General features: G+C 33.5%; 1 protein-coding gene across 1 annotated transcript in view; it reads left to right on the forward strand.

Annotated features, from left to right (window-relative positions):
• Positions 1 to 2,977, forward strand: part of LOC138327686 (lysosome membrane protein 2-like) — a 30,856-nt gene extending 27,879 nt beyond the window's left edge. Inside the window, exon 13 of the mRNA XM_069273988.1 lies at positions 1,379 to 2,977. Within this exon, the coding sequence (XP_069130089.1) occupies positions 1,379 to 1,465 (87 nt within the window). The 3' untranslated portion in view covers positions 1,466 to 2,977. The remainder of the gene's footprint in view (positions 1 to 1,378) is intronic.
• Positions 2,978 to 12,504: the final 9,527 nt, after the last annotated feature.

Consider the following 12,504-nt stretch of genomic DNA (forward strand, 5'->3'; position numbering starts at 1 on the left):
CCCTAGGACCATAATTGTGCATACCATATTCACCATAATTAGCGCCCCTTTCCCTTTTTTGAGAAAAGTTGAAGTTGTATAAACTGGGAATCCCATTGATTTAACAATTTTTGAAAACATGTCATGCCTCTAACAGCATCATTGTATCCCATATTGCATGAACTTGTGAATCTTTAACATGTGAATCGCAAAATGATAATGTGTTTAAACGATAAAAGGCATATGCATGTTTACTGTAACAGATTAATGTGCCTTGAGTACAGAAAGATTTAAAATATGGCTGACTTTTTTTATCTACAACTTACATTTTAGTTCTTGAATAAGTGCCCCTTGTTCAATTATTTAAGCGCCAATTACGACAAATACAGTATTACATTTTAGGACTGATTGTGAACAAGATGACCAACAGAAACATCTTGGATTTTGATTGCTAAAGTTTGTTACCACTATTTCTCAGAAAGTACTGAAAGGATCTTTCTCAGATTCCTTACATATAGGTTCCATATGGACCCTAGTTGTGCATCTTGCATTTTGGGACGGCAGGCAGCCATCTTGGATCTTGATTTTACTATTTCATAGAACAAATCTGTGTCAAATTTCATATATAGGCTTCTCATGGGACCTTGTTATGCTTATCAAAGTAGTAAATGAATGAAACAATTTTCTTAAATAACGTTTTAAAACAATCTAATTAAAATTAGACTTGTAATTCTGCTCCACTACAATACTCTACGTTACGCTCCAATACAAGATCTAACGATGCCCCGTTCGAGGTCACCTCAGCATGACCTCTGGCCTAGAATTGGAACATCTCGGGACGTACTATTATCCGTTTACACTTCCGAATGAATCAACCACACCGAAGATTCCGTAGGCGACACGCTGATTGGCTAACCATAGGGGTCATGCTGAGGTGACCCCGAACGGGGCATCGTTAGATCTTGTATTGGAGCGTAACGTAGAGTATCGTATTGGAGCGGAATTACAAGTCTAATTTTTATTACCGTAGATTGCGTTTTAAAACAACGGTATTTCATAGGGAGAAACATCTAATTTTTACAGTACAAGTGTCTCTAATTACTAAACTAGTCCTTATATGTACATAAGAGGTGTGTATAATTTATGTTGGAACTGCAAGGATTGGGGAGGGTGGTTGGCAGGGGGTATAAGTTTTCCTCCTGGAGGACGGTTCTAGTTTTATTTTGTTTAGACAGTAAGAATATGCTGTAGGTAAATTATTAAGCCTTTTCTCTCAGAAGAAATTCATTAGAATTCATGACATTATCATCTGTATTCTAACATAACTTTGGTGAATTGTCTATGTTTACTGTATTTTCAATCTTATGTAAAAATGATAATTTTTGTGATTGTTTTTCAGAAAGAGGATGTTCTTGTAGATATTCCTAATGAGAGACTTACAAATGATCGCCTACCGACGGAAAGAACCAATCTTATACAATCCTAGATATTTCTGTGGCTTCTTTCTATAGATTTCCTGATACAACAGATGTGAATTGGTCCTCAATACAACCACACGACACTCCCACAGTAAACCTGTACCTAGGAATAGTCTGAGAAAGTGAAAGTAGAAAAGAAATTGTTTATTATCAAAAATCTTTTTCATACAGAAAGAAAAACATTCAGTAAGGGAAAAGGAGAAAAAATAACATTTATTAAGATAAGAGAAAAATTGAAGAAGGTTGTCCTGCCACTGAATTGTTCATTGTACTGTAGCTAGATGACATTGATACACTGATATTTTTTGTTCTTTTTAAGAATTTTTTTTTTTTTTTTTTGAAAGACACATTATGCCAGAAAACATAAGCAAAGATAATTATGATTCAACATAAAATTCCCTAAGAGTTTAATGTTAGAAAAACGAATCAAAGATATTTTAATTTTTGGTTGATTTGTCTCAAAATAGTAAAGTAAATGGAAATAGTAAATTAAAATCAGTAACCGTATGTATATCTAATTTACAATAAAAGGCATTTCAGTTTTCATAATAATGTCCAGGGAAAATGAATACCGTACCTTAATACTAGCTATCAGCATTAAAGTGTCAAGGATATATCAATCAATTATTAATGTGATAATTGGCTTAATTACTAAAACAACATTTTTATTTTTTTGCTCAATTTTAATTCATTTTTGCTCATTTTCTTTTCTTTTTTGTTTTTGAGTGAAAATTGAATGAAAGAGTCGGCATGTATGTGGTGAGGTTGTAAATCGGTGTTGAGTTGTTTCCCTTTATGTGTTGTACACCAAATTGTTCAGTGACTTAAAAGGATGTGTTATCCTCAGATTACATCAGGGATATAAGAGGTGCTTGTATTTATACAATTTGAATCAATGTAAAACTTTTGTTCTGTGTATTATAAATTTGTATCACAAATTGCCTTACTTGATTCTGTTGGATGTTCCTAACACACATGACAGTAGTTCATTATAAATTATCAATTCATTCAGAGTCGGTCAGATTGTTTGATATCTTTTTTTCTGTTGAATATTCCTAAAACACATCAATGTAGTTAATTGATGATTGTTGATTCAGTCAAATTTTTAATAGTAGAAAACTGCATTGTAATTTATGAACGTAGTTAACACCATTTCATAGTTCAATATATAAGATAAATATGTGTACTGTGATATAGCCCCAGTGTTTACCATTAGTCATGTAGCTAATTTGCCTTTTATGAGAGCAAAACAAAAAACAAAACAAAATAATTGATTTTATGCAGTTGTCAATTATTCAGGAAACCCCAACTTTACCTACCCTATAAGAAGTTAAATAAGTGTTTCCCATATGACAATATGTTGGTGCCACAATGATGGAGTATGTTTCCCATATAACAATATGTTGGTGCCACAATGATGGAGTATGTTTCCCATATAACAATATGTTGGTGCCACAATGATGGAGTATGTTTTCCATATGACAATATGTTGGTGCCACAATGATGGAGTATGTTTTCCATATGACAATATGTTGGTGCCACAATGATGGAGTATGTTTTCCATATGACAATATGTTGGTGCCACAATGATGGAGTATGTTTTCCATATTACAATATGTTGGTGCCACAATGATGGAGTATGTTTTCCATATTACAATATGTTGGTGCCACAATGATGGAGTATGTTGTTGTTCTATTGTATGTTAATTTATGATTAATTGATTTTGTTTTCCTTTAAGTTATTAATAATATTGTGCCTGTGCTCAAAAATCTTAAATAAGATTTCTGTTTTGTTTATTTAAATGTCAATAATTTATGTGCACTGGAAACTTTAATTGAAACAGCTACCGTTATGTATATTTCTGGTGGAAAGTTGTAGGCAGTTCAATTACTGTAGTATAGGGCTTTAAATTGGCAGAATCAACATGTAGCGGTTTTCTATGCAAAGCTTTAATTTTGCAGTTTACCAATTCCTAGAATTCTTTGAACTATTTTTCTTAGGCATATCAATGAAATTCTGAATATTTTGGTGGCGTTTAGAAATTGATGACTTCAGTGAAAATGAGAACATAGTGGAAATAAACCACACGCAAAATTGAACTGCTAAACAGTATACCACTCCTGACCTTGATAGACTGGGCGTAAGTCAACCAGATGTTCCAAGTACGATCCACAGGGACTTGGCACAAACCAACCAACAGTCTATATATATGTACGGTATCATACATGTATATATTATATTGACCGTTGGTTTAGAATTTGTGCTAAGTCCCTGTGGTTTTATCCCTGATGGAGTCAGAAACTGAAATCTGACACCAGTCTATTTTACAGAGAGACCATTCCCGTGGTTTTAAACACTAAGGGACGTATCACGTTATATTCATTCTCTGCATATTTTAGATGGATGTTACCTAGCAACAGGTTGATTTTGTGTTGTTGTCATTATTTATGTAATTAACCAGTTAAGTTAGTGTTCATGTTAGTGATGCAAATGTATAATATGTATATCATACACAAACCTAAGACTTACTGTATATCATACACAAACCTAGGACTTACTGTATATCATACACAAACCTAGGACTTACTGTATATCATACACAAACCTAGGACTTACTGTATATCATACACAAACCTAGGACTTACTGTATATCATACACAAACCTAGGACTTACTGTATATCATACACAAACCTAGGACTTACTGTATATCATACACAAACCTAGGACTTACTGTATATCATACACAAACCTAAGACTTACTGTATATCATACACAAACCTAGGACTTACTGTATATTATACACAAACCTAGGACTTACTGTATATCATACACAAACCTAGGACTTACTGTATATCATACACAAACCTAAGACTTTACTGTATATTATACACAAACCTAGGACTTACTGTATATCATACACAAACTTAGGACTTACTATTAAGGATTTTAAGCAATCATTTTAAATATTTAACCATTACTATAAATATTACTATATATCACTACAAGCCTTTTTATGGCTTTCCAATTAAGTTGGACTGATGAGGAAGATTAATGACAATTGAACATAAATCATATATCGTTTATAGCTCTGTAAATATATCGTACAGTAAACAAGTTCATAACAAACAAATTTACAAATGAGCATGAACAAATTCATTGTTATAATATAGTAATTTTTATTCCCTGTCAGAGTCAAAGGAAACACGGGGCCGACTTGATTGGGATTCACCTTTCACACTTTTGCACCACCTGATGTCATCACAATACAATTCAATTCAATTCAACTGTATTGCTTCCTTACATCCATACAAAAGGGATCGATAGCAAAACATATATTTACATAACACAAAGTAGATCAAAAAATACATAGCCTCCAAATCAAGTCCTACAGTGTAAAAAAATTCTGACAATGGTTTGTACTAGTTTGTTCCTCACACAAAACATGTCATGCTTGCCGCTTATGAGCTAATTAGATGTACACATGCTTGTCAGATGATTTTCATGCACAGTTTGTCGTATAATTACATTCTCTGTTCTGTGCTTTCACTTTATATATATATAGCATTACAGCGTACATTTATGTAGTTATTTTGGTATCACGGAACAACAAAAAAATAAATACAATTTTCCATTTTATTTTGCATGACTGTTGAAGGTCATCGTATACAATTGTTGACATATTAGTGTAGCGTGAAAATACCCTTCTACACCCCCTGCACCACCCCTGTAGGAAGTGTAGACCGTGTACACCGAATGTAGCTGCACCACAGTACTTAATTCTAGATCGGTGTGAGTTCAGTGTACACCGAGCGTCCGAATCAAGTCAGTCCATGGACTACACTAGACACCTATATGTCAGAATGTCTAAGTCTGGTGTCAGGGTCAAAGGAAACAGGGATTACAACAGATGTCTCTATGTCAGAATGTCTGACGTAGGGGTCAAAGGAAACACAGACTACACCAGACGTCTTTATGTCAGAATGTCTAGTTATGGTGTTACGGTTATAGGAAACACTGACTACACCCGACGTTTAGAAATCAGAATGTCTGGTTCTGGTGTTGGGGTCAAAGGAAACACGGACTACACCCGATGTCTATATAGCAGAATGTCTAGTTCTGGTGTTGGGGTCAAAGGAAACACGGACTACACCCAACATCTATATATCAGAATGTCTGGTTCGGGTCAAAGTTTACACAGACTACACCAGGCTTCTGTATGTCAAAATGTCTAGTTCTGCAGCTGCAGCCTTCATGATCATGAAACAAACTTGGACTGAAGTTTTTGGTTAACCATTGAAATTGATGAAATTTTTTGTAAAGTTATCTGTGATTGGCTAAGTCTACACTTAAGACCTTTTTAGACTTAATACTTCTTCATGATTTTGGGGCCTGGTTTTGGGGTCAGCAGAAAGTTGGGTAGTATAGAAGCAATTGTAAAGAAAGGAGCAAAGCTGTGATATTTGTGCAATATTTACTAAGATTTGTATATCCCTCAGGTATTTATTCAAGATTTTTAGTCAATTCACTCTTCTAGGAAGGTACTGATTGTGTTGTTTATCTAACATCTATGATTTCTCCTTATGCGAACATTACAGAAGCTAGGAAACTTTCCTTAACTGCTGCTGTAATGCTTTCCTATGGAGAATTAAAGGTAAGGAATTCTTTAAGTTAAGAAAAGTTGATACATCTGGAATCTGATGACCAGTTTCCGTCTTAATTTAATTAATTAAAACCCAAATATAATCCAGAAACCTGGCTGTACTGGCCAGATATGCTGGTCCTAGTGACCCCTGGTTTAGACATTTAGTTATACTGTCCTTGTGAATATTATATACTTGTTGTTATTCCCTCTACATTTAAATGATGTGTTGGGACTACAATACTTTGTTTCATTAAAAATTACCAAACATTCCTCAGTCCATAGCAATACCTTGTCTTAATAATTCTGCTGTTTGTATTCAATACTTGTAAGGATAATCCTTGAAATATAATATCTATACAATAAATATATTGATTAACATGTAAAATTTGTTGAATTTTTCACTATGATGTAGAGATGTAAAATTTGTTGAATTTTTCACTATGATGTAGAGATAATAAGAGTTCAATCAAGTATGAACAGAATACACTGTAATACACTATGATGTAGAAATCAGTAGCATTCATGGTAGTATGAACGAATTCACAATAGAGGTTTGTACAATGTAATTATGAGAATTCATTACAATTTACAGATTATTAACGTTCACATTATAAAATTCAGGATTATACCGTATAATTGATAAGTTGTTATTTACTTTGTTTAAGGCATTGTTATGTTTTTGTTGATATATAACTGGTGCATGTTTTAATGTATCTTCTAGTGCCTTAGCTTTCAGGGAATTCACAACTTTACCATTCTGTTCCTTCCAGATGTTTTGTTACCTGAACTGTATTTTTTTCTTCTTGTATTCCAATATGTGGGAGATCACCCAATATTTATATATATAAATACATTATTTTGAACTTAAACATGACCCTAACTGCTTCCCTGTGCTCTTAATAAACAAATGAAACCAAGTGTAAGTTTATTTTTTGTTTTTCAAAGATGCCTCTTTCTTCTTAAGCGTGTACAAGGTGGATCAGTCGAGCCAACTTCATACATCATCCCTGAAATTCCTTTATATACTGTTCTAGCCTGAGAACTAGAATCATTTAAATGAGTCTTCAGGATTTAATGAGTTTAGTATATACATGTACAGTGATCTGATTTAGCAGGCAAAACGCTGAGTAGCATAGTAATAGTAGACAATTATGGGAGGATGGATGCCAACTGGATAACGGCAACATGAAGCGTTTACCAACTGGATGAGGGCACATTCAAAACAATTGCAGGCACTTCAGGATGGATTTGCCAACTTTACTTAATGCAGTTCAATACTACTTACATTTATATTTGAAAACAAATTTCAAAAAATATTTCAAGATATTTTATACATGTAATTATCATTAAGGACGGAAAAACCTTTTCAACTATGTACAACATATTTTCAGTAATGAACAAAGCGAACAACACTGAATTTCCAGTGAAGCCAGAAAAGTAACTTTGTAGCGGGGAAATATTCCTACAAATGTTACTCGTTATCAATTCCCTGTTAGTTATGGCCAGCATAAAACTTGGGCAAATGCCTTTAAAAGCACAAGTGGCATGACCGTACACAATTTAGGTGAGTCCAGAGTGGAACTTTACAGGTTTATTTGGAGGTGAGACAGACGTAGAGAATAACGCAAAGCCTTGTCCAAAACGAGTTGTTCCCATCGTATCTATATTATTGAAAGATTCAACAAAAGTGAAGTTCCTGGACCCAAATGTGATGTGTTGGTGTGTGTTTTGTTAGTTTATTTCTCGGTTAAGTTATATCTGGATTGCACTTTCACCATTTCAGCACGGTAAGTGGAACAACGCTTTCTTCTACTGAAATACATGTCGCACAAAGAGTTTACTGAGGTCAAATTCGAAATGCTACATACAATGTATATCCACCTACAGAATCGTGAGCTATTCTCTGGTGCCCGTTTTAGAGTTATGATCTAAAACTCGGCCGATAAAGTAATTTTAATTTATCTAACTTATCCACACAACAATTACCTGCATTTTTAATTTGCAACAAACAACACTAAAAGTCGAGAGGAGAGTAAAATGACGTTGCAGATCCCCTTCTGATATGTATGAAATCTTAAGGTCCCACGAAAAACGTAATGTGTGCAAAGTATCATGCTATACCTTAAACGTTTTTGGAGCACAGGCGTTTGATTCTATAAGATATATATGGACATCCTAGCTACGATGACGTTGACGTAGCTCTGAACGAAGGACGGAAGATTTCAAACAGATGATCGTTTCTCTGTTTTATAGTAAATATCCCGATTTTTTAATAATTTTTCAAATCTCGTATTTTTTGAAAAAAATTACATGACTGTCATATATACTCATCAGTCCATCCTCCAAATACAAAACATGTATGACAACATCCATTTTCATTGAGTTGGCCCCCTGTGGAAGGTGTGACCAAGTAGGTGATTCTTATCGACGGAAATAATGGACTTTTCCTGAGAACCATCTACATCATCGATGGGATACCTTGGAGTGTCAGTCTACGTGATGACAAAACTCTCTGGATCAAACATCGGGGAAGTAAAACGGAACTCGTGGAATACCGTAAAGGTCAATAAGGTCGCGGTACACAGCTTATTGATTACTTAAAGTAGAAGCAACAATCTGACTGTTCCGGTCTGTTTTATAGATGAGATAAAGAAGCTGGATTGTGTGACAATTTGTATTGGAATTAGTAAATCTCTCATCACTAAGATATATACCCATTGCTTTCACCACAACATAATGATTGAGTTACAACTACATTTCTACCGAGATTCAAACACTCTTAAAACGTTTTTGTGACAATCATCCATTTACTCTTCGGTTGGTGGTTTTTTTTCAGAATTAAACGAACGGCATTATGAAAAACTATCATATATCAATAAACCCACGGTGTTAATTATAAAGATGCTGTTTCAGACATGTTTAATGATGTCACCAACATGAAAAACACATTATCTTGTTCGGCGGACTAAAGTGACGGAGACATTTGGTATTAATCTAAAGATGACAGACACGATGATCACATTCTTTTGAAGAGATGTAAATCTCATATTATACAGAACGATTCTTCCAAGACCAGATTAAAATTGGTATAGTACCTAAGATTTTTATTTACGTATTGCCAATTTCGATGTTATGTAGTTTCTAATTTTCCTATATGATAATAGATTTTTCTTCGTTTTTCTTCTATCAACTTAATGACAAAGAATTTTACATTATCTACAGGAACCATTTTGATTTTTACAAATTTTGATTGTTCTTCAATCAAATAGTTTTTTCTTGTTTTCTTAATGTTATAATGCATCTTATGTTATTAATAACGAATCTTGTATTTCGTATGTATTAATTAGAGATTATTGTTTTTCGTATGAACTAATAAGTTTGCATTGGTTTTATTATACAATATATATACATGTAATTGTACTGCAATATGTTTCTTATCGAAGCATATGTAAAAAGATTTATATACATTTATATATAGTTTATACTGGTATGTAAATATATGGTGACCTGAGAATAAATTCGCAAAACAAAATCAAAAAGGGCGGAAGGTTTTGCCAGTATTGATTATTTATTTTATTTTCCCTATTTGATAATATTTTTTTCTTATTTATTTTTCTTCTTTTATCAAATAAATCACTAAGAATGGTGTTTATAAGAGAGTTTTGCAAAATGTGATGTGATTGACTTTATAAGTTTCCTTTATTGTAATAAGTTTTTATTGTTTGTTTAATTCTATCAAATACGTTTGTACTAAAAGTTATGATTTTGTATTTATTATGATCCTTTTGTTTTGTATGTCTTAATCAGAATTTATTGTTTTCTTATACTGAACATTGTATATACTTTTACAGCAATAAGTTTCTTGTTTTCTTTTATCAAATAATTAGTTTTTTTCTTCCACATTATCTCAGAAAGTTAAAATATCTATAAAGCAAAATAGGGAAGTGTTTCCTTTTAGTAAGTCCTTGAGAGTAAATAAGATCAGTGTGTTTTGAATAGTTAGTGAACTTGTAATGTTTACTATAAAGTCCTAATACCTTTAATTACGTTTAATAAAGTAGGGATTGAATTAGTATGTGATCAAAGATTGTTCATACACATAATATAATCTTTACCATATCATAATAAATGGCACGATTGTGGTAATTTTTTTATTTAACTATTTTTGCTTGACCTATCAGATTATGTCATTGTCTTTTTCTCTAAATAAAAATTCTTTTGATCACATTGATACAAAGAAAATTATGTTTACTGAACGTATTTCATAGGAACATTCTGCTGTTGTATTTGATTTATGTAAGTTAATATCTGCCTAAATCACTTTGATCAATTTTATAGTTTCGTCATTAGACCTCTTGTGTGCAAATTTCTGTAATGTATTTATTCAGAATTTTGAGTTGCCGAATAAACACGAGCACTACGCAATGTTCTTTATTTTTATTTAATTACAACGTTTGCACTAGAACAAGATAGCTGCTATGAGTCAGCGTCCGCTTTCTAACTAATCATCTGTTTATCGCGTCCCCTTTTCCCCTCCTTTGATCAAAGTATCTTTAGTGAGGAAACAGGCTTACGACCTGGTGACCATGTATAACATTTAAGGGTTTCAGTGCGTCTACGTTTGTTTGTTATACTCTTGAATGTTGTGAATGAGCCAAGGGGCTTGGAACATGAGTTTGGGATGATCATATGCTGTGTTTATAGTATATATAGGACAAGGTAACCAACGGAATGTGTGCACGAAACAACTGCCTCTAAAAGTACATATTGCTACTAGCATTAGTCTGGCCCCCTACTGGGAATAGCTATACATTAGCCGGACAGATCTATCGGAGCATTTCCAACAAGGGATTATATGAAACACACAACAGCTTCACATTGTTCTGATTACATAATCTCTCTAAAACAATCTGTTCCTATCACCGCTACACTCTTGGTCAGTACATAAATAGTTAAACTTATGACCAGTACCAAGTCACATTTCGGTGCAATTTTGTTCAGTTTCTCTCTCACGTTCGAAGGTATTAGATTGGACCTGACGCCAACAACGCCTTTTGTTTGCAAAACGAATGTAGACTAAACAAGTGAATTCGGTCACAGAATCACAGGTTCTTCTCTAGCGGCCAACTATGGTACCCCTCGCTGTCCGCTTCAACAGTCGCACGAGGACCTTAATTCCAGCTGAATCTTTTGACACTGCCTTCTTCATTAAGACGGTGAGATGACAACACAATTGTGTTATCCATTGTCTCGAACAAATCTATCGCACCTCCTATAAATGATAGGCTTCAGTTACATGTAGGTATCAGTCTACATGATAACCTCACTGTCTGGATAGGGCGTAGGGATAATGAAATCGAAACAATCAAACAAACATAATGCTTGGCCAAATACATTATATGACCATTGTGTCCTCTATCCTATAGAACGAATAATTAGACATACAATCAAAAAAGCTACACTGTAAAACACGTATACACGTCTATTGTGTTTCGAAAGGAGTAGACGGCAATAAATAACTTGACGGTTATCAATGCAAGGAAATCTAAGGCTGTCTAACTATTGACTTCAGATGTTATGAATTGAGACATGAATAACGGTTATCCTTGATTGTTGGACTGTTTTCCATCGTTATTGGCCATAAGCAGACAAATAGCACAGACAATGATATCACTCAAAAAAACGAATCCACTCTTAATCCAATTTTGTGTTGATATCAGAAATGAAGAGAAGCATCGTGTACACTATTAAATGTGATCCCAGTTTGATAGATTTTGACTGGATTATATTTAAATAAACTGATTTTCTCTGTATTTACATGTGTGATTATTCGTTCTTCGTATATCTCCTTTTTAAGAATTACAGAAACTTGAGAATAAACACATTTTGCTCGTAATCACTGTCCTTATCGAATCACTTGCTGTCTTTCAATATCAAATAGAGTACTTTAATCATCCCTTTATGCATTGAACAAATGTCAGTTAGTTTTTAATTGGTACCTTTGGTTGTTACTATGTCAGCGGTCAAGCATATATCCAATGAAATGCATATTGTCTCTATAAAAGTCATTTTTCCTGAGAAGAGCATAGAACTAGGGTGAAAAAACTTATGTCTATACATGTATATGTGTTCCTTTAAAACAAGCTTTGATCAACTATTTGTAATTTCTTATCTTACTGTTTTAAGCTTATAATCAACTTTGAGTGGTCGTCCAAATGTCTACCTAAATGTAAAACTCATATTGTATAGTATCACTCTGTTATTTGTGGATAGTAAGGATGGTAACATTCAATCCGAGACTCACAAAATGTAGTAACACCCAAAACTTGCAGAAGCCTTGAAAATAACCCTAGTCTGAGCATGCATCAGATGAAATAATCCCGATATGGGATAGCAATCTTAT

Source organism: Argopecten irradians, chromosome 7 (assembly GCF_041381155.1).
Source record: "Argopecten irradians isolate NY chromosome 7, Ai_NY, whole genome shotgun sequence".
Lineage (NCBI taxonomy): Eukaryota > Metazoa > Mollusca > Bivalvia > Pectinida > Pectinidae > Argopecten > Argopecten irradians.